The sequence below is a fragment of the Serinus canaria genome, chromosome W, assembly GCF_022539315.1.
Source record: "Serinus canaria isolate serCan28SL12 chromosome W, serCan2020, whole genome shotgun sequence".
Classification (NCBI taxonomy): Eukaryota; Metazoa; Chordata; class Aves; order Passeriformes; family Fringillidae; genus Serinus; species Serinus canaria.
In genome coordinates, this window is record NC_066342.1 from 3,053,531 (window position 1) to 3,076,692 (window position 23,162).

General features: G+C 43.9%; 1 protein-coding gene across 1 annotated transcript; it reads left to right on the top strand.

Moving 5' to 3' along the window:
• Positions 1-3,055: 3,055 nt before the first annotated feature.
• LOC103824915 (ATP synthase subunit alpha, mitochondrial) lies at positions 3,056-10,117 on the top strand. The gene is made up of 12 exons (XM_050986362.1): positions 3,056-3,298; positions 4,301-4,379; positions 5,463-5,632; positions 6,401-6,574; positions 6,654-6,820; positions 6,965-7,113; positions 7,754-7,905; positions 8,035-8,259; positions 8,368-8,475; positions 9,012-9,156; positions 9,383-9,533; positions 9,913-10,117. Exons 1-12 carry the CDS (start codon positions 3,239-3,241, stop codon positions 9,992-9,994), a joined length of 1,662 nt encoding a protein of 553 aa, XP_050842319.1. The 5' UTR covers positions 3,056-3,238; the 3' UTR covers positions 9,995-10,117.
• Positions 10,118-23,162: the final 13,045 nt, after the last annotated feature.

Here is a 23,162-nt window from a genome sequence, read left to right on the forward strand (position 1 = left end):
TGCAGGAAGTGTCAAGTGCCAAATCAATCTCCTATCCAGGTAGAACTCAAAGCAACTGAAATAATAACTTTGTTTTGTGGATGGGAATTATTAGTGCCTGTTGAATGGGAGATACCTGAGGAACGGTGGGAAACCACATTTAAGGAGTGTCGAAAACTATTTGCCTGGAAATTATCTAAGAGAAAGTTACAAGGAAATAAATGGCAAGACCAGATTGGCCTCTGTATTTCACCACCAAGAAGATCAAATACACCTGCTGTGGGTTACAACCTCAGAAGCATTGGAGGTGGGAGTATAAGCCATACTGGACCTCTGTTATTCCTGTTTCTGTCACTCATTTTTTGTCTTTTCCCTTTTGGGATATCGACAAGGCCATGCCAGAGGTGTTACCGCAAGCTATATATGGAAAGACACTGAGGTTCCTTTTTTATTTCTCACATTCATGTCAACAGTCACTATTATAACCCATCCAAATTAGGTAATTGCATGCACAATGGGAAAAATTACTGGATTGCGGAGAACTTAGGAACAAGTGGGAACAGGATGGGAAGTCGATGACCAAAAGAGGAGAGATGGATTTGTTTCACCTACGTTATTGGGAACAAAGCACAAGATTTAGTAAAAGAGCAATTGATAAACACAAAGACTAAGCCAGTACAACCACCCAAACCTGTGCCAATCTCACTTGACGATTTATATACGAAACTTGAACAGCAATTAGAAAAAGACATAGATATCTCAAGAATGGGTAAAAATCAGTTTGTGGAATTGGGGGAAAGAATAAGTAGAGAACTTAACATAACCAATTGTTGGGTCTGTGGAGGGGCTTTGATGTCAGAAGAATGGCCATGGAAAGGCAGCAGCTTAGGCCCAGCTGAGCTCTTTAAGTGAAACCAAGCAAGTATAAGTGGAGAGAAGCAACCAGAGGGGTGGATTTTGAGTTCAATAGTGATAGGGGAAGAATGTCTCTGGCACACTGGGAAAAAGTTCATTCATGAAGTAGGAAAAACTCCCTGTAAAAGAAACAAGGTAAGTAACATAACTTCTGTATGGCGGGTCCCAGAAGAACCAACCATGTACTGGTCCCAGGAAAAAGTAAAAAAAGGAAATTGTAAGTATGATAATAAAATCAGACTTTTTCAATGTAATGATACAGGCAAGAATCCTTACTTTGGCATCCCAGAAATTTCCAAATTTTGGGAGAATATAGAACAGCAAAAGTTTGACTATTGGAAAGCTCCAGATGGCTTATTTTGGATATGTGGAAAAAGAGCATACCCAAAACTCCCCTCTCAGAGGAAAGAGAGCTGCACTCTGGGAATCATACAGCCAGGATTTTTTCTTTTGCCAGGACCTGATGGGGATCAATCAACAGTTTATGAGGATCTAAAGAGAAACAAAAGAGATTTGATTGGAGGATTCCAGAAATGGGGAGATGAGGAATGGCCCCCTGAACGCATATTGGAAACATATGGGCCAGCCACCTGGGCACAAGATGGGAATTGGGGATATTGGACCCCAATTTAAATGCTAAATGGTATTATAAGACTGTAATCCACTGTAGAGATAATAACAATCAGAACTGGTCGGGCAATGGAATTAATATCAAGGCAACAAACCCAAATGAGAGCAGCCATGTATCAGAATAGGTTGGCTTTAGACTATCTATTAGCTGAAGAAGGGGGTGTTTGTGGAAAATTCAATGTATCCAATTGTTGCTTAAAAATAGATGACAATGGAGATGCTGTCCTGGATATAGTCAGTGATATCAGAAAAACTGCCCATTTACCAGTTCAAAAGTGGGAATCAATGCTAGATACTAGCTGGTGGGATAACGTGTTGGGAATAGAATGGTGGAAAAAGTTAGGCTTCTTCCTTTTATGCACTACAGCTGGTCTAATATTTCTTCCTTGTTTGATCCCCTGTTTCATTTGGCTCATCACCAGTGTAGTCCAAGGCATGCAATTAGTTACCATGGATCAAAAGTTGGCTACGACAAACACGGTGCAAAGGATTATGGTGTTAAGGAAACAAAATAATATAGAAGACCCCTTCAGAGAAGCGAGATTGATTTGTCAAGAAAATGAGCAACTAATGAAGGCTAGAAAACCATTAATATTGCTCAAGCCAAATTAATTATTAAAAGAAAGAGGGAGGATTGTGAAAAGTGCATATTATATGGCTCTATGCAGATATTTACTATATGTATTATGTTGTATTGATTAGTAGAGCTGTATTAACATTTTAATAGTGTCGTAAATGTAGTTTTGTAGTTAAAATGTAACTTTTGTAGTTAAAATAGAAACTATGGATGTGGGATATTTTTTTAAAGAAAGGAAGGAGGTACTTGCACCGTGATAGCAGCCACAGGACACCTAAATCTTTCAGAGAAAGAGAATTTATTGCTCCATTATCAGAAGAAACTAACTTCTTCCTGCCTCGCTCAGCCCTGAAGATGCCGTCAGGATTCAGGGGAAGAAGTTGACACTGACCAGACAGAATCCTTTGTTTGAATGGAATTTATGTATCATGTATGCGGTGTATGAATATGCAACAGGCTATTGCTTTTAAGGGTTAGTCCTCTGTTAACATGTGTCCTTTTTCGGGCTTATTTTGCCCAGAAAGAGGTAGCCGGACCGTCTGTAACTCTTTGTTTTTATTGTCTCATATTGTCCTAATCCTAATTGTCCAAATTTTTATCACTCTAATTATAGTCCTATTTTTATAACCAATTTATTACTATTAAACTTTTAAACTTTTAAAAACAAGTGATTGGCGTTTTTCACACAGAGCACAGGCGAGATGCCAGCACTTCTCTACTACACTTCTCTTCTACTACCCAGCTGCTACGTTGAGACGGGCGGTCAGGAGTGCAAGCACTCGCAGCTCCCATACAGGGGTGGTGAGGTCACTCCCCCAACTACCCCCTGCCCCGCCCCACCCCGCCGCCACTCTCCGCCTTTTCCGCCCGCCGAGGGACATTTCAAGGGCACATAGATATAAAAGTATGCATCGGTTACCCCATCGCTCAGAGGCGCGAAGGGTAAAAGACGTCCGGACACTTGAGAAGACTGGCGGGGGAAGCAATTCCCGACATCGCCCCGCCCCGCCTCCTGGGCGGGGCTCGTCCTTATAAGAGGCGGAGCGAGGTTCCGCCATTTTGGGCTGGTAGTGGTGGCTTGTGTCTTATTTTCTGTCTGCTTCGGTCTTCCCTGGAGGAGCTGTCGCTGCTATCGTCATGTTCTCCATCAGCGTGGCTGCCTCCCTTGCCCGCTCCCTGCCTCGGCAGGCTGGCCTGGTGAGCGCATTCTCCCCTCCCTGCAGTGAGCGAAGGTAGTGGGTGGGAGGCGGCCGCCGCCATCTTGGGGGCAGGGGTGACTTTGAGAGGCTGCGGCCTCCCGCTCTCGGGAGTTTGGGATGGGGGCTCACTTTAGTGCTGGGTGTCAGCGGGGCCAGATCTACTGCTGAGAGAGCCAAGGTGCCCTTACTTCGGAGGTGGGGGGGGAGGGGGGGTGTCTAGGGGACGGCCTGTCCTTCCCCAGTGATGTCGCTTGATGCTGTTGGGGTTCAGGTTAATGTCTGAAAGCTGCTCGATCCCAATCAAGGTGAGGGATTTGCACTGCAAAACTTTGCCAGGTAGTGGGTTTCCCCCCCACCCCCGTGTTGGTGGGGAAGAGCGAGGGTGAGAAGATCTGTCCCGACCTGTTCTCGCTGGTGTCCCTTGAGAAGATGAACGGAGGAGACGCCTGCCCAGGCGTTCAGAGAAACAGCATTAACGGTGCCTGGAGCTGCCCTGGGAGCTTTACTGTTTTTTGGTCGTTATTGCTCTCGTCTATGTTCTAGCCACACCAGAAATTTTGCCGATAATTTTTTTGGTTTTTTTAGGAAGGCCAACCCTTAGAAGACAGTATTATTTCTCTCTTGTGGAGAACCATGAGGGTTGTGGTGATTTCTTTCTGCCCCAAGCATTTGGTGTTCAGCACAAAGTTGGCAAGCGAGAGGAGGTGTTGCTTTGGGATCTGCTGTGGTACTGTGGTGGTGACAGCAGCGCAATGCAGAAAAATGCGGCAAATAACTTAGAGTAATCTCTTTTACCAACTGTCCTTGCTTAGTAGTGCTGGATTTGGTTCCATAACTAAAACTTTTGTGATTGGAGTCTTGTGGAGCTAAACTCAAAACTGAGAGACATTAAATTTATAAGCTCATGATCAAAAACGTCATAGTATTATCTTTCAACTTTTTTTTTTTTTTTTGATAAATGAGGAAATTTTACTGTTACTGAAGCAATTACTTGTTTTAGATTTCCAGAAACACCCTGGGTGCCGTGTTTGTTGCTACAAGAAACCTTCATGCCTCCAAAACATGCTTTCAGAAAACTGGTGAGTCTGAGGAAGGTCTTCATATAACAGTGTGGTTTAAGAACTTGCTCTGTCAGACAAAAGGGAATTTGAATATGGTGTGTGTATCAGTTGTCAGAATGCTTGAGGACATTTATGTACTGACAATATTTAACTGAACTTTTGCATAGTCACATCCAGCAGACTTCACTTTAATAACTATTTAGATTATGCCCAAACCAAGGAGTGGTCACATGTCAGTTTACAGAGTTTACCTGCTTTGTGAGGATTCCATTCAGAATTATCTTATTCCGATATTCCGAACTCTTGCAGAATTATTTGGAAAAATAAAAAGTCTCAAGTTCTAGTTTTCTGTCTTGTTTGTAACAGTATGAAGGAACAGATGACTCCCAAGCCTGCCAGTGTTTTATCCTTTAGCATAACTTTTTGCTGCCAGCATTTTGGTGTTTAGAGAAAACAGCCTTGCATAGCTGTGTTTTTGATAGCTGTGTTTTTGATAGTGGTTCATATACAATTTTCAAAGTGGCTTGGGGTATTAAATGTATTAGGAAATAAAAATTTCACGATTTCATTTACTGTTTCCTGGCTGGGGAAATAAAGGGTTGTTGGAGGTACATTGCCAAACAAGTTTGAGGAGTATGGAGAATACATTTTTACAGCTCATACTGAACAACTTGTTTCTTAAATGTATCAAGTTCCTTTAAATATATTTGGATCTTGGATTACAAATCACAGGGTGTTTTGATGCCTCCAGTTTAAGTAGCCTCTCTGCAAGTGGAGTGAGAATGTCTGTTCTTAGCCTAAGACTAATTATTTCATTTCTTTTTAGAGGGAGAGATTGTTAATAGTGTAAGACATGAAGGAAGCTGGTAACTAAAACAGTCATCAGTGTTTTAATTGGAGGTGTCTTGTAATGATATGTTGAAGCTGCTTTTTTTAGCTGGGAATACAGAAGCTGTCATTTATCTTATGCATCTAGCATGTTGCTTGCTAGACCTCATGGCGTACCAGAGAGAGCACCTTGGCTTGTGAATTCAAGACAAGCTTACTGAATTCATATCTTGCCTTAATGTGCTAAGTCAGGTGTGAACTATCTCTTTCCAGGTACTGCTGAGGTATCCTCTATTCTTGAGGAACGTATTTTGGGAGCTGATACCTCTGCTGAACTTGAGGAGACTGGCCGTGTGCTCTCAATTGGTGATGGTATTGCCCGCGTGTATGGCCTAAGAAATGTCCAAGCAGAAGAAATGGTTGAATTCTCTTCTGGACTGAAGGTAAGCTTTCACTAAAGCAGTTTGTTTAGCCTAGAAATATATATTTTTTTAAAAAATAAATACTTTTAAAGGAGAATGAGACTGTTCTTGGAGGTACCCGTATGAACCTCTTGCAAACTTCATTTCAAGTTTAATAAGTAGTAACTAATTAATGTAATGCTACAAAAAGCAAATATTCTTTGAATTCATAACACTTTGCTTTCAGTGTCTGGTTCTTGGCTAGCACTTAAAATTTGTCTTCATCTAGGAAGTAGAAGAACTAATCTTCTATTGGATTTTGTTTTCTTTGGTTTCATGCTGGCTTTTTTGTTTACTGTTGAATAACAGCCTTGTTTTATAGTAGAATAAAAAAGCTGTCTGACTATTCTGAGTACTGCAACAGCTCTTATAATGTTTTTAATAACCTAACTCACCTTGGCCTGAGGAATAAGCTAGCATTTTTCCCTCATACAATTCCTGGGCAAGAGATAAATATTGTATTTGAATCCTGCTTATCCTTTTTGTTCTTTTTAGAGAGATAAATGACAATGCTAGACTGGTGCAGTATAATTATGCGGTAAGTTGAAGGCTTAGGCAGGCAGGTTCTCTAACCAATATGGAAATAGATGCATTGTTCATAAAAGCAGAACATTGACTATTGTTACAAATAAGATTGAGGTAGATTGTGGCATACTCTACACTGTAGAATGATCACATTGATATTAAACTGTGACAGTTTTTGTAGATGTTGGTATGCCTTTTCTCAGGATAATGTGACCTTTGTCCTAGGGTATGTCCTTGAATTTGGAGCCCGACAACGTTGGTGTTGTTGTGTTTGGTAATGACAGACTGATCAAGGAGGGGGATGTTGTGAAGAGGACTGGTGCCATTGTGGATGTTCCAGTTGGGGAAGAGCTGCTGGGCCGTGTTGTAGATGCCCTGGGTAATCCAATTGATGGGAAGGTAAGTGTGACTAGGTGCTTACTACCTCTGCTTGTATCTATGTGATACAGACTGCAGTAGTTGCTTTCCTCTTTTTAAGGGTTCTGTTGCATCTAAGATGCGTAGGAGAGTTGGCTTAAAGGCCCCTGGGATCATTCCCAGAATCTCTGTGCGTGAACCTATGCAGACTGGGATTAAGGCTGTAGACAGCTTGGTGCCAATTGGTCGTGGCCAGCGTGAACTGATAATTGGTGACAGGCAGACCGGGTAAGTTAAATACCCAAGCCAAAAAAGTTTCCTTTAAGAGAGACTTGAGTGCAGTGTGCACCAATGTACAGAACTGAATACAAAACTGTGTAGAGGTTGGGAGAACTGCAGGCAGCTTAACTTACCAACCTCTGTGTTACCCAGGAAAACTTCAATTGCAATTGACACAATAATCAACCAGAAACGTTTTAATGATGGGACAGATGAGAAGAAGAAGCTGTACTGTATCTATGTTGCAATTGGCCAGAAGAGATCTACTGTTGCTCAGCTGGTGAAGAGGCTCACTGATGCAGGTACAGATTTTTGAAGGTGGTTGAGCCTGGTAACTAGTAACATCCTGTTCTCATAACGCTGAATACTGCTGTGACCTCTCCTAGCTGCAAGTATAGACAGAATTCCTTTTTTGATTAAATGAATGAACTAGTTTTGTGGACAAGAAATCTTTCTAGGTATCTGGGGGGAAAACAACCCCTTATTTTTGCTACATTGCATTAGAAGACTATTTTGAGGTCCCAAAACTGCTGAGTTTTTTCTGGAAAAGTCAGCCTATTTTTTTTTCCTAGCAGAGTTGAGAGGTTCCTCTTGGCAGGCCTGGTGACAAGCTATGGCCTACAAGTATTTATATGGACTTGACTTGATGTGTTTCATATGCATGTAAGTGTGAATGGCAGTAAAAAATTTAAGTGGAGAGACTTGACTGCCCAAACGTAAGGGATTAAATGATAGCATCTTTTCAGGAACAGTTGACCAAGGCTGCATATGTAATAGGGCAACAAACATGTTAATTTAGTACAGTGGGCTTTCCTGTAACAATGTAGTGGTGCTGCCTGGGCTTGCTTTAGCAACTTATTATTTCACATGTTTGTTGTATTTGCTGATTACAACCATGGTGTGGTAATATACTCAATGGTGTGTTTCTCCAATTCTTTACAGATGCCATGAAGTACACTATTGTGGTGTCTGCCACAGCATCTGATGCAGCACCCCTTCAGTATCTAGCTCCCTATTCAGGCTGCTCCATGGGTGAATACTTCAGAGACAATGGAAAACACGCATTAATCATCTATGATGACTTGTCCAAGCAGGTCAGGAAACATTGTTTATAGGCCTCATAGTCTAACATTGGTGTTTATAGCTGTAACATCACCTCAAGTTTAGAAATCCAAAATGTTAAATGAGCTTCTGAGGTCTGAAAGCTTTTTTATACCATGCAGGCTGTTGCCTATCGTCAGATGTCTCTGCTGCTGCGTCGTCCACCTGGCCGTGAAGCCTACCCAGGTGATGTGTTCTACCTGCACTCTCGACTGCTGGAAAGAGCAGCTAAAATGAATGACTCCTTTGGAGGCGGCTCTCTGACTGCCTTGCCTGTTATTGAAACTCAGGCTGGTGATGTGTCTGCTTACATTCCAACCAATGTCATCTCCATCACTGATGGACAGGTAGGACTTCTTCACATCCCAGTGCACATCTTTGTTATTTACTGTCAGGTCTCTGAGGAGGCTTCCAAGCTTCTGACCAAGATAATAAAACGATTCTCTCTCTTACAGATTTTCTTGGAAACTGAGTTGTTCTACAAAGGTATCCGTCCAGCCATCAATGTTGGTCTGTCTGTGTCCCGTGTAGGCTCTGCTGCTCAGACCAGGGCTATGAAGCAGGTAAGCATGAAACTACTGCTTCTCTTGCTAGAGATGAGTAGTGTGTAGGCCTTCCAACCCATTTCACTCTAAAGAGCTGTGACTAGAGAGGGAATACAGCTTTGGATTCCTTAGTGTTATGAAACTATAAAAGAACAAACTTTGGGTATCTCTTTGATATTTCCATTACTTGTTGAATGAGGTGGGGGAGAAAGGAAAATAGTATCTGCATAAAGATGTAGGATTATGTTTCTGTATGCTGAGCTGGGTACTGATCTAACTATAAATAGAGAATGCTCTCTTAACCCTGTGCTTTTAGTCTATATATGGAGTTAGAGGTTTAATATCAATGGTTACTGTTTTAGGGAGGCATGCTTATATTAAAAAGTGGGATATTTAGAAATTCAAATAATCATCTGTCAGAATCTTGGGATTCATTTTTCTGGGATAGAAAGTAAAGCTGACTTGTGACAACTGTCATCTGAAGATAACCTGCAAACTCCTAGATACCTTTAAAAGGTGATCAAACTCAGTCTCATCTCTATCTTGTGTTGTAGGTGGCAGGTACCATGAAGCTGGAATTGGCTCAGTATCGTGAAGTAGCTGCCTTTGCCCAGTTTGGCTCTGATCTGGATGCTGCTACACAACAGCTGCTGAACCGTGGCGTACGTCTGACAGAGCTTCTCAAACAAGGACAGTATGGTGAGTGTCTTGAACTTAAAAAGTCTGCATTTCACATTAGTCTCTTGTGCTAACAAGATTGGTCTTTGTGGCAGCATTTACCATGTCCATTCTGTGCACATGGTAAATGCAGACTTGCTTGGACCATGTTGTATATATGCAGTTGATCTTCAGAGGAAGGACTGCATAGTACTGGTGTGTCCTGATGTGAGAGTTACTGGTGGCATGAGTGCTCTCTTTTCTGCAGTTCCCATGGCTATCGAGGAACAGGTTGCAGTCATCTATGCTGGTGTAAGAGGTCACTTGGACAAGCTGGAGCCCAGCAAAATTACTAAATTTGAGAGTGCTTTCCTAGCTCATGTACTGAGCCAGCACCAGGCCCTCCTATCCACAATCAGGTATGATTTATCCTGCTTCATCCCAAGGATATTGATTTGATGGCTGGAGTGCAGATAATAGTCCCTGAACTGTTAATTTAGTGTATCCCAGAACATCAGGCCTTAAGCTGCCTGTACCAGAATGGGAAATTAAATCAGCCTTCCAGTTGTCCAGTGCACATCTTGATGACTTTAGTTCTTAGGAAATCCAGTTGATCCTTAAAATGGAGAAGGGGTCTTATGTTAGTAGTACAAATTCATGCATCAAACAGAAATGTTTTAATTCATCTACTAATTTTGTTAGAAATTGGAAGGTTTGCTGTGAAGCCTTTTTCTTTGTCTGGGGGATTGACCATCTATCTATTTCTGTGTCAGAAGTTTAACTAAACTCTTTCAACAGGACTGAAGGGAAGATCTCTGACCAGACAGAAGCTAAGTTGAAGGAAATAGTCACAAGTTTCCTGGCTACTTTTGAGGCATAAACATAAAACTGTTCAAACAGACCAGGCTCTTGTGATCCAGTGCTCCAGTTCAGTCAAAGATTTGAAAGTATGTGCAACTTGAATGTACAGATCTCAATGAGAATAAAAGTTCCTATGTAAAAAGGCTTGTATATTCTGATTGCCTTCTGGCTAGCTGCTTTCACCTTTAAAACTGTGGAGGACTCCTTGTGACATGTGCTTGCTTAAAGAAACTCTGAAAAATTGGGGGCATCTTAACTCCCCAGCTGGATCAAACTCCCCTTACACGAATGAGGAGGTGTAGCAGTTTCTGGAGCTATGACCACAGTTCTCATTGTGACAGCTGAGGGTTGCTCTTGCAGTTTTCATACTTTTTGCCAGGCAGCTGATCTCTGAGAAAGGCATTCAGCTGCGCAAACAGGTTATGTTGTTTTGTTGTGGGTGGTAACTAGTTGGACTTCACAGGAATCTCTAACAGCCTGATACTGTTACAGAGTATTTCTTAGAATTGCTGTCAAACCTGTCCTGGGGCCTGGCTTTTGCAAGATGGGTTCTCTCAGAACTGAGCTCCTTGTGTCTCAGGACAACTGTAGTTGATTCTAATTCTGTCAGTAAACTGTCAGCAATTATTAGTGGGTGGGAGGGAGGTTATATACCAGAACACTGCTTTAATTTCCCAACTTCTGCATGCCATGTGAGGTATTAGATTCCAGTGTTAGACCTATCTGGGATGCAGGAAAGTTAAAAGTTGCTCTACTTTGTGTGGTGTATTCAACTTCACCTGGTACACTGGAGCTTGGTCCTTAATCGTTGGTGAGCTTTTGTACTGCAGTTACCTGTGATCAAGACTGCTTAGACTGCTCTTGAGGGTGTTCACTGTTCGCAGTTAACTTCCTTCACAGGAGCATCTTGCCTCCCAGTTCAAACCTGCTGTGTTACAAGCAGCTAGAAGCATTCTTACTCAGTTCCAGGCTAACAATCTGCTCTGTTGTACTGTGTCAGGGTCTTTCTAGCTGGTCAGAGTGACCCTGGCAAAAGTTCGGAAGTCTCTTTTCCCAGCCCGGTGCTTGAAGAAGGAGTCAGAGCTCTTCATTTCTCGGTCTCAAGGTTGTTTATTGTATCTTATCGATAAAATTTTCTCCCTGCCCAGCCGAGATCCGTTCGGCAGGACAGTCAGAGGCACTCTGCCTGCCCCCAGGGTGGTGTTATCTTTATATACTACAAACTACGTGTACAATATTTACAATTATTTTCCAATACCTATCATCTATATTAGACAGTGGGTTTCTACTCTAGACCAATCTAAAAGTGCCAACATCACCAGTGAAGATGGAGGTAGAGAAGAAGAAAGGCTAGACATGCCCAAATCCCTCCATCTTGTCCCCAGAAACCCCTATACCAAAAATCCTAAAACCTATATTTACACCCTGTGAGTACTTTATTTTTACACTATTTAAACTGCCATGGCTTTTATCTCTTCATGTAAAGGTGGCAATTTGTTCCATGGTTCGTAATTGAACCTGCTGGTGTTCTGGGCTGTGTGCCAGGGTCTCCGAGCCCCCTGGCAAGGGTCCTGGAAACTCCGGACTCCCAGAGGGATGTCCTGAGTTCTGACAGTACTGGGTTTGACTGAGGTGAAGTTCACAGCCCTCACAGTGCTGTGCTTTGCATTAGTAGCTGGAAGGGTGTTGATAACAGGCCAGTGTTTTGGCTACTGTTGAGCAGAGCTGTCCCTCTGACATTCCTTCCCCCATCACAGGGATGGGAGTAGTGGGCAAGATCTTGGGAGGGGACACAATCATGCCAGCTTAGCCAAAGGGATATTCCATACCGATGCCTTTTGGGACTACCTAAAAACAGAGGCCAGACAAAATTAAGGGACTAAAAAGCGGTTTTATTGGAGGGCCTTCAGGTATATTTTGGGCAGACGAAGCCTCCTCCAGGGGCTACACCCCAAAAAATGGATGAAAGGTCACAGGTTTTCATACTTTTATAAGTTTGGTACACTTACATATAGGGGGTTAATCTTCCAATTACAGCGTCCAGTAATGAAGTAATTTACCCTAAGTTGGCTCTCCCTTTAACTCACTTTTGTTTACATTTCTCAGGGCTTGAGACGGTAAGGTGTCCTTGATTCGCAGGCCTAGAGAGAAATTGTTTTGTCTGACCAAAATGGGAAAACAATAGCTAACTGTATATGGAGTTTAGAGTTATACACTAAAGAATTGCAGAATTACAAATATATGAAAAATAGAAAAGCTAAAATCCTAAGGCATCAATACTATATGATGTCAGCTCAGATAAATAAAGCTAAAGGGAGAGAAAAGGAAAGAGGGGTAATAATGATTCTTCAAAGTTTTCCTTCCTGAGGAGTTATTACACGTGCTGAAGCCCTGCTTCCCAGGAAGTGTCCGAACATCACTGCTGATGGGAAGTAGAGATTGACTTTTCTTTCCTTTAGCTTATGCATCTGCAGACTCTTGCTTATTTCTTTCCGTTCACTGTAATAAAACTGCCTTATCTCACCTACTGGTTGTTCTCCATCTTATTCTCGCCTCTGTCCCATTAAGAAAGGGAGTGATATAGCAGCTTAGTGGGCACCTGGCATGCAGCCACGGTCAATCTGCTACATCTGTCCTAGGTTGTTTATATGATGCTTTTATCCCCAATCGTCTTGTTCTGTTTATGCTGAATAATAAATTTTGCACCTTTAAGACTTGTTCCAGAGAGTGAAGGGGGGAGAGAAGAAGCGTGTGCAGTTTGTTTTCAGACACTGCACTCACTCCTCCACATTCTTGCTCCTGGACTGTGTTGGCTGCGGATGGACAGACAGTGGGACAGAGCTCTCCTTTGCTTTTAGTTAGTTTTAGCTAGCTGAGGCAAAGAAGTTCCCTGGACTGTGGGGTTTTTTTTCCTTTTATTTGGGCCTGTTTAAACCTGCTCTAGACTGAACACCCAGAAGAGCACCAACAGCTCTCACCTGTGGCCCACCGGGTCTGGGCCACGGCCTTTCTAGCGCCGGAGGGACTGATTAGAGACTGAGTGAGCTGAGCTGCAACCTGGGGAGGGGACTTTCTGAGTTTGTCATCTCTTTTGGAGCAGCAAGGGGTTTTGTTGTTTAATAAACAGCTTTTTTCCACTTTTCTCCAAGGAGGTATTTTTCTCCTGAACTGGTTAGGGGGAGGGGCCAATTGAATTCGCTTTCCTAGAGGAGCCCCTTTAGGGGTTTTCTCCAAAATTTGCCCTAAACCAGGGCAATCTGTTAATGGCCTGAGTGTTTGGAGTGTGAGCTCTGCAGTACAGGAAACAAAAGAACTTATTTTTAGCCCAGGAGTGTCAGACATCCTTCTGGGGAGAGCTGGCATGTTAGAGTAGGCAGGCCATGGGAAGTCAGCTGTTGTAAGCCCTTTAGGCCATAATGGCCTGAATTCGTATTGATGGGTTGTGCCTTCTTGGGAGTGTGGACAGGGTTAGTCTGGTTTAAATTAGCCTCAGGTTACAATTAAGCAGATTTGTTTCAGTAAGTGGAAAATGCTTTTTTTTTTTTACATTACTGTACTGTTTTAGCTATCCACATGTTAAAGTGGGCAGCAGGTGTGACTCAGGCTTTCCAGCACAGTGTCCTATCTCAGCTGCTTTCATCTTTAAGCACTGTTTAGAGATTGTTTACCTGGCCTCTCCTCTTGGTCAGCAGCCCATAACAAGCTATGAGTAAGAGCAGGATCTGTATTGTGAAGGAGGGTTGTGTCTTATGAGAAGTAGCTGAGGGAATGGGGGTGTTTAGCCTGGAGAAAAGGAGGCTCAAGGGCACCTTTTTGTGCTCTACAACCACCAGATAGGAGTAGTAGCAAGGTGGGAGTTAGTCCCTTCTCCTAAGTAACAAGGGACAGGACAAGAGGGAATGGCCTCCAGGTACACCAGGGAAGGTTTAGATTGGATATTAGAGAAATTTCTTCACTGAACAGGTAGGTGGTCAGGCATTGGAACAGGCTGCCTGGGGAAGTGGTGGAGTCATGTCCTGGTTTAGGGATAATTTGGGGGAGAGTCCCCAAAAGGGGAGCCTCTCCAGAAAGCAAACCCACACGGCCCCTCCCCCCAACCGGTTCGGGAAGAATTCCGCGGAGAGAAGTGGAAAGAACCTGTTTATTCAACAGGCACAGCACCCCCCAGCACACAAAATGAACAATACCAGATGACACCACTTTTTCACTGCTCTGAAAAAGATGACAAATTCAGAAAGTCTCTCTTGGGGGTGGTCGCTCTGCTATCAGTCCCTCTGGCGCTGGGGCAGCTGCTGCAGCCACAAGATGCAAACTCTCCCTCGGTGTTTCCCAGGTCCCAGTCCGGAGCAGGTTCCCGTAGATCCAAACAGGAAAGGAGGAACAGTCCAGGAAAGAATTTGGACTGTTTAGCTAAATTAACTAATGAGAAGAGGCAAAAAGCAAGAGCAAGCAGAAGCAAAGCAGAAGCAGAGCAGAAGCAAGAGGAGAGCGAAAAGCAGGGCAAAAAGCAGCACTATGTACTGTATTGTCTGTATGTCCTGCCGGCTGTGGGAAGTGGCTGATAAGAGGCCCAATACAAAACTTTCACTATGCAGAGCCAGTCTTGAAGGCACAGAACATAATATCCAGCATAAATAACACACACGAATGGGGATACAAGCATCCTAACGTCACCCTAGGACAAGTCGCCATCCCTCGAGGGATGTAAAAGATGTGTAGATGTGGCACTTGAGGACATGGTTTAGTGGTGGGTTTGGCTGTGCTGGGTTAATGGTTGGACTCAATGATCTTGGAGGTCTTTTCCAACCTAAACAATTCTGCAATTCTATGAAACCTTTCCAAAATACTCTGGCAACCCCCATGCCAAGCCAGCTGGGGAAAGCACTGCAGGTTGTATGGGCATGGCCGTGCAGCTGCTGGCTGTGTTGCTCATCCTCTGCTCCGCATTTCCTTTGGGAAACTGTTGGTTAATTGAGTTCAGCCATCACTAATCAGTTTCTCCCATGGCATGCCAATGCTGCTACATTGTGTTCCCCCTGATCTCACCTATCTGCAGCAGTGCACTGATGGCAATTGACGAAAGAGATGTGGGCTCCATGGTTTGCACACATGAAGCCGTTTATTGATTTGCAAAGCTGAGTTTTTATACTTTTTCAGCTGTAACTAAAAATAGCACAGCTATAACATCTATGTAACTAGGTAACATTGCTTAATTCAAAGCCTCATACAGACTAGTGCAGGTATGTGAAATCTTACATAATTTCTGCTTACTAAGTACATTGTACCAAGCACACTGCTAACTTCTTCACTCCTTCAAAATTCTGCTTTCTGTTGCCAAGGCTTGCAGCCTAGTAATGCTAACATATCCACTTCTGTCATGAGCTTGGACAGTGCTCCCAGCTTGGCTTTCTAGCTGTATTCCTACATTTCCCCCTTTCTTTTCCACCATAAAAATTTTCTTTGTGGATTGATCAATCAGTCTCTGAACACATTGCAAGACACATGGCAAACAGATCATCATAAGCAATAATATGGCTAAAATATAAATTCGTTTTTAGCTAAGCCCTTTTTTAGTAAGCCCCCATCCCCCAAGTATGTGCCCAAGCCAATCGCTATCATCTACTACTTTTAATTTGGTTACACTATCTCAAAGAGCCTGTAAGCATGAATAGACAAAGAGTTGTCAGAAAGGTTCATGATGCACAAGCCTTCAAAATCCTTGCAACTGTGTCCATGTCTCAAAAGCAAAAAATCTATTGCAGCTCTATTCTGCAGTGTAGCATCTCACACTATCAACATCTGTTAATAAGCCTGTTAAAGCAGAGCTAGTAGCATTAGTTTGCTTTGCAAGCCAGCAGCCAAAGTTATTTAAAGTTTTTAATGCATGTGCCATGCCTATAGATGGAATAATTGAGGCAAACACTCAGGCTCCAGTGTTCCAGGATTTGATGTTATCATCACAATCTGGGCTATATGTGTGTGTGCTAGGCTTTGCTCGCACCAATCTTTGTAAAGATGGTAAGTTTACCTGACAGGAGTGAAACACGGTTAGTCGCAAAAATGTGCAAGGGCCTCCCACAGCCCTTCCTGGTATTCCTTTCCAGACTCTATTTCCACATATCAAAAATATGTGAAATAGAAGCCACTCCAGGTAAAATTGGCTGAGGCGGGGTATGATTACATCAGACAGAAGCATTGGCATAAATTCCCGTGCCTGAAACATCAAGGCTGACTCTTATCAGCAAAGGGTCCACTAGCATGATTTAGAAAGAAACACGCAAAAGACTCTGTGTATCCAAAAATGTCCAATTCTTGAGGAGGTAGGGAAAGAGTAATAAAGTCAGAAACTTTATTTACCCCTAACCCTCTGTCATTAGCAAAATACCATCCATCTGGTCTATTAGTCTGTCGTGGTTTGAGAGGAAATGAGTTTTTTTGGGATGGTGTGGTCAAACCAATAGGTGTTCAGATTTTAATATTGGCACCTGGTTTGTCCACTGAGGGCATGGATACGCCTCTGAGAACACAGGGGGTCAAAAGCTGTGAACTCCCAGGGGAAACTCTCTTGGATTCCGGGGTTCCGGGGTTCGTGAAAGAGAACAGACCTTCCCCTGCCCAGCTCTGAGCTGGGCAGGGGAGGGGAGCCATGCGGCCGGAAGAGGTAGGCCAGGCCTGGGCCGAAGGGTGGAAGAGCACAGCGAGGCTTCGGGCAACTATTCCCCCCCCCCCAGCCCCGGAGGGAGAGAGAGGGAGAGAACCTGTGTCTGTGATAGCACAGCCAGGGTCAAAGGAGAAGGGGGTGTGCCCTGCGGGCAGCCAGCCGTGGGAGTTCATGAACTGCCCGCAGAGCATGGGACTTTTAACCCTTCTTGGGATGATGGAAACCTTGCAAATGCTGATTCCTCCTGGAGTTGATGAGATAGAGTTTGGGATAGCAGGGAACGGGCGAGTGAAAGATGTTGAGAGAAGCTGAGAAGAATCCTAGGTGGGAGGAGATGATGGAGTGGCCTTTGGCTGGACTTTTCTTGGATAGCCATGGACAGAAGTCTTGTGTTCCTGTGACACAGAGACTGCATCTAGGGAGAGGCAATGGCTCAGAGCCAGGAGAGTGCAGTGATCTGAAGGAGCGCCTGAACAGAGATGAGGGTGAGGAGGGTGGTGGTGGTGCCCTCCGTCTTCGAAGAAGAGGATCTCTGTTCAAGAGACCCCTCGGCCCCAGGGGGTGAAATTTGGGGGGGACAGGTGTCCCAAAAGCAGAGGGACTGTGCTCTTTTTGGAACTGGACAAAGCATCCTTAAAGGGAAAAACCCTAGAAGCAGCTCTGGTCCATGTGCAGTGGTGAAAGCACTGGACATGGAAGGAAGAGGTCACCATGGCAAATGTTCTCTGGGCGGTGCCGCATGTGACATGGAAACATGAGAGGCTTCGACTGTTTCCTGGGGAAGTCTGTGGTGCAAGAGGGACTCCTCTCTTCTCGAGGAATTGAGAATTGATTATCTGAAGGGTGGTGATGGACTGAGAGTGGGTGATCTGTGGGGTGGTAAATGAATTTGAAATTTGGTGGGGGGAGGAGGAGGAAATTTGGAAGGTTTTCATCCTGTGTTTTGTGTGTTTCTCTTATAGTCTTAGGTTAATAAAGTTTTTTCCCTTTCATTCTTAAGCTGGAGCCTGCTCTGCTCTGTTTCTGATCACATCTCACAGTAGATACCAGGGAAGAAGTATTTTCATGGGGGCACTGGCATTGCGCCAGGCTCAAACCATGACATAGTCTTTTTGCAATTCTTATCATTGCACCACCACACCGGCTCAATTTGACCTAAGGTGGTACAATCAATGTGCATTGTCTCGTTTTAAAAGGCATCCTGTGGAAGAGGTTTTAGAGCGACTTTTGTGAGCCAGAGAGAAGTCTGATAAGACGATCCATGTTTACCCCTGAAAGAATTTCCTACCAAGGTTGTTGACATAGAAACCAAGAAAGAGAGAAGGATAAATAAGAGAAACCTGCAACTCTCTATTCCAATAAGCACTTTGTCTCTTCTGGCCAATGAGTAAAGTGTAAACTTAGGAGTTTTTTAAGAATGTATAAAAAGCATGCATGCTATAATAAAACCAGATATGAAGCCTTCTAAAAATGGAGTGTGTTGTTTTGTATTGTCTCCATCTCAGCCATGAATGTCTCAAATACGACAGCATCCCTTTCAGTTTTTCCTAAAGGCATGGCCACTAGGCAAGTCTTGAAAGGATCACCTGGGGAAGTCATAGATAGGCACAATGTAGATTCATTTAAAGCTTAAGCGAGCGTAAGCCACACATTACGTTCTGGAAGGGGTGGCATTGTGACCACCTCTCCTTCGTCAAGAAGGAGTCCTACCAGAAGGACCAGCGTGAGAAGGCAGATCCGGCTCCCAAAAATACTGATGTGGAAGCCAGCCATTGTAAAATAAATGGAGCCACAGGGGCTAGCTTCTTAGCCAGATAGCTATTTCCCCGCAGGGTAAGCGCCCCAGGCAAGCGGCCCAAGGCCAAACACCTCAGCCCTCTGGAGGCTGGGGTGCCCTAGGCCAGACTGCCGCACAGCCGAGACCCCTAGCAAGCTTAGTGATTGTCAGCTCTTAGTGAAAGTCAGCTCTTTTGTGATTTCAGCTCTCAGCTTGCTCGTAGGGGCTGCGGCTGGCCGTGGCTCCTGGAAGGCAGACGAAATGAGAGAGGAGAAGGCCACCAAGAGTGTTCCACGATGGTTTATTCTGAGGGTCTTGCGAAGGGTCTTGAAGCTGCTCTTCTAAAGAAAATGGGCCTAGACAGCCTCTTTGAAGGGTTAGGGAGGATTGAAAACTGACCAATTGTAAAGGTTAGGGAAACTAGCCTATGGGGTCACAGAGAGATAAGGAGGACCAGAGTGAGGACTCCTGGTTCAATTCCTATGACTAAGCAAATACCTATCTCTAAACATCCCTCCACAGAGCCGTAGCCGGCCCTGCGTCTGCTACAACTCCACTTTCTGTTTTTAGAAAAAAGACATTTCCTATGGTTCTTTTAAACAATGAACAAGGCATGAAAACATAGTTAATACAACAACTACAAGGATAACCCACAACATCCCCTTAACCAGTGATGCAACCCATCCAGATAATCCCCATTGACCAAAAAGATAATTAACCCAGTCTGGGGTTTTTTCTACTTTTAAGTCCTTCACAAGATCTTTCAGTTTCTCGATGTTCGCGTGGATGGATTCCGAAAGTGAAGAGAGATTGAAGCAGCACATCCCTTCAAAGTCTTCACAGCCATGTCCGTGGGCAAGCAGCAGGAAGTCAATCGCAGCTCGATTCTGGAGAGAAGCATGTGTTGTGGTTTCTTCTTCCTTTAGGAGATCGTTAAGGGCAGCAGATGTAGCATTCGCTTGTTTACTGAACCAGCACCCAAGGTGATTTATTTCACTGAGGGCTTTAGCTGCAGCTGCCCGGGGTAGGAATAGGGAGACAGAAATCTTTTTGGGTTTGTTCCAATTTTCATCAAATTCAGTGTAAGACCTTTTGTGGCGTTTTAATTCACTTTCTTTTCTCCTATTATGTAACAGTGTGATGTTTGGAGTAAGAGTAGAAAGTTTTCCAAGTGTACAGGGACCTCCCTGGAGTCAGGAGGGGATCCCAGCCCAAACTCTGTCACCACAGATGAGAAATGTTCCCTTGGGTAATACTTTAGGGTGGAGAGAGGACACAGATATCACACGAGCAGTGTAATTGCACCAGTCGGGATAGTTATAGGCTTTGTTAATGGGTGATATGTCTTTTCGATATGTGTTTTTTTGTCTGATCAATTTCTGGCCAATTGTTTTTCGGGCGTCTAAAGTAAAATTTAACACAGTATGCGGCCTTGGAGGACCCCAGCAGATCCAATTCTTGGGGTTCATCTAAAGCATTAGGCAGCATTTTTGTCCACTCGTCCCAAGTATCTGCCATATTGGGTCTCTTACCTGTGGTGCGGAGGAGCTCTGAGTTATAGACAGGCCAATCATCTGCTACAAAGGGAATTCCTACTAGACATGTGGAAAGTGGGTTATCAATGCTTCCCATGGATAAAGACAGATTATCCTGTTTTAATGTCTTTGCTAAGGTTACCCAAACATTATGGCTAGGCTGTGGACTAATCCAGCCGAAGGCACGCGGTACGGTGAAGCACATCCAGGCAGCAGTGAGGACAGCACCAACAGAGATATTTTTCATCTTTGGACAGGAATGGGCTTCTGACAGAGAATATAAGCAAAATTTGTTATCTTTATAGTGGGAGGGGAGGGCTAACTTCTTTGTTCTTTTCACTATTCTTTTCCCTCCTCCCTCCTTTTTTTATTTTTTCTAAGCTAAAGAAGAGGGATAAGATTAAGGGGTATTGAAAAGGAGTCAAGGAAAGGGGATAATAGGGTTTTTGAGGTATATAAGAAGTAACAACATATAGTTCAGAGTACACTTTTGTGTTCAGGCTATCAACAGTTTAACGCAGCAGAATATTATTCAGCTTTCTTCTTTGTCTGCTGTCTCGTGATGGGGCAGTCTGTTCTTCTGGTTGTGGGTATTTGGCGACGTATTCGTCTCCTGGCGGAACTGGTTTGATTTTTTGGAGGATCTGTGTTTGTTTCAGGAGAGTTCTTGTCATCTTTTGTCATGTTTACAGTGCCTAGGTAAGGTTTTATATTTTTTCCTGGGTACCATCTTGGACCAGAGGGTAGTTGCACACATGCATATCCTTGGCCCCAGGTAATTAGCTGGAATGGTCCAGAGATTTGGTGTGTTTCAGGGTCCTTCACAAGCACAGGTGGTTTCTCAGTAAGCTTTGCTTGCTTGGAATTAGCAAAATGGCGAAATACTGGTGGGTCAGGCTCTGATGCTGTACAGTTCAGGAAGTTGATAACATAGAGAGCCTTGCAAAGTCTTTCCACTGGAGATTTGATACTTGTGTCAAAATTCTGTTGATTGAGGACCCTTTTTAGGGTTTGGTGTGTCCTTTCCACGATGGATTGTCCTGTGGGGTTTATAGGTATGCCTGTTTTGTGTGCTATGCCCCAATCACTGAAAAAGTCCTTTAACTTGCGAGAAGTATAGGCAGGTCCATTATCTGTTTTGATCTCCTTTGGTACCCTTAGGGTGGCAAAGGCAAGGAGAAAATGTTTTATTGCATGTTGTGAAGTTTCTCCTAGATGCGATGATGCAAATACTGCTCCTGAAAACGTGTCGACCAATACATGCACATATTTGGACCTTCCAAAAGGTGTGAATTGAGTCACATCTGTCTGCCACAACTGGCAACTGTTCAGACCTCGGGGATTGACTTCCATCCCCATGGATGGTATCTGATAGCTTTGACAGTTCGAACATGTAGCAACAATAGCTTTAGCTTGATCTTTTGAAAGTTTGAACATTCTAACAAGGGCAGGTACATTTTGATGAAAAAACGCATGTGACAACTTTGCCTGGGCAAAGATGTTAGGAACATTAGCAGTTTGTACTGCCATGGCTAATGCATCCGCTCTCCTGTTCCCATCTGCAATGAAACCTGGGAGGTCGGTGTGGGACCTCACATGCATTATATGGTAAGGTTGCTTTCTGTGAGAAATTAAGTATATTAATTTAGACATCAATTGGTACAACGTTGGATTGGAAACCTCTTTGAGAAGAGCATGTTCTGCTCTCATAGCTATACCCGCAACATAGGCTGAATCTGTAACCAGATTAAAAGGTTCGTCTTTGAATTTTCCAAAGGTTCTGACAACCGCTGCCAACTCCGCAATTTGGGGAGATCCCTCCACTATTTGTATATCAGATTCCCATTTTTGTGACTGGGGGTCCATCCACGTCATAACAGACTTGTGGGATGACCCTGAACCATCTGTAAAGATGGTTAGAGCTTTGAGAGGTTCCCTACTTTGAACTGATTTTGGGGTCAAATGAAAAGATTCATTAAAAAGTTTGTGTTTTAGGAACTGAACTGAAATTTGGCCTGTATAACTGTCTAGGGCAAACTGGAGACTTTCATTGGTTTGGAGCAAATCCTCCAAGTCCTCAATGGTTATTGGCAAGTAAATGCAGTTGAAGTCACACCCTGCAAGAGAGCGGAGGCGAGTTCTAGCCTTTTTTATTAAATGTGCCATGATTTCCTGGTAGGTGGTAATTGTCTTTGTAGGTTGGTTGCTAGTAAAAATCCATTCCAGGATCAGCAAAGGGTCTCGAAGCTGAGAGTCCCATTGGAAAATCAGTCCATGGAATCGAGGTGCTTTTCCCAGGACGACGAACTGGAAAGGCAGGCTGGGCTCAAAGCGATGAGCCTTGCGTGAGGATAGGGCTTCCTGGACCTTGATGATGGAACCTCGGGCTTCTGTTGTGAGAGTGCATGGAGAATCCAGGTCTTTGCTGCCACGCAAAAGGTTGAACAGAGGAGCAAGATCTTCTGTAGTTAAACCCAGCAAAGGACGAACCCAGTTGATAGATCCACATAAGCTGTGTAAGTCTCTCAGGGTTTTTGGGTTGTCTCGTATGGAGAGCTGCTGGGGTACGATGGTCCTTTCCCGGATCTGGACTCCAAGGTAGGTCCATGGGCTGGTGTACTGTATTTTGTCCTCACGAATCTCAAATCCTGCCTTCACTATGGTTTCGATGGTCGTTTTGATCGCTTCCTCTAAGTAACCCTTATCGGATGCACAAACTAAAATATCGTCCATATAGTGGTAGATGATAGCACGTGGAAATAGTTCTCGAACTGGTGACAAAATGTGAGCAACATACCACTGGCATATAGTTGGAGAGACTTTCAGACCTTGAGGGAGAAAACGCCAATGATACCTTTTGAGTGGGGCCTCTTTATTGAGAGAAGGTACAGAAAATGCAAATTTTTCAGCATCATTAGGATGTAACGGAATGCTGAAAAAACAGTCCTTAATATCTATGATAGCAAGTGACCAGTCTCTGGGCAGCATCGATGGGGAGGGCAGGCCAGGCTGGAGAGAACCCATGTCCTCGACGACCTCGTTGATCTTGCGAAGGTCTTGGAGCAGCCTCCACCTGCCCGTTCCAGGTTTAGGTAGTACGAAAACTGGAGAGTTCCAAGGGCTGGTAGACTCTACGATGTGGCCTTTGTCGAGCTGTTCCTTTACCAGATCTTGTAATGCACGCAGCTTTACATCAGAGAGGGGCCACTGAGGG

Coding starts and splice junctions, on each gene's coding strand:
- LOC103824915 (XM_050986362.1), top strand. CDS start 3,239: ATGTTCTCCATCAGCGTGGCTGCCTCCCTTGCCCGCTCCCTGCCTCGG. Junction 7,906..8,034: donor ATGATGACTTGTCCAAGCAG/GTCAGGAAACAT, acceptor TATACCATGCAG/GCTGTTGCCTATCGTCAGAT. Junction 9,534..9,912: donor GCCCTCCTATCCACAATCAG/GTATGATTTATC, acceptor CTCTTTCAACAG/GACTGAAGGGAAGATCTCTG.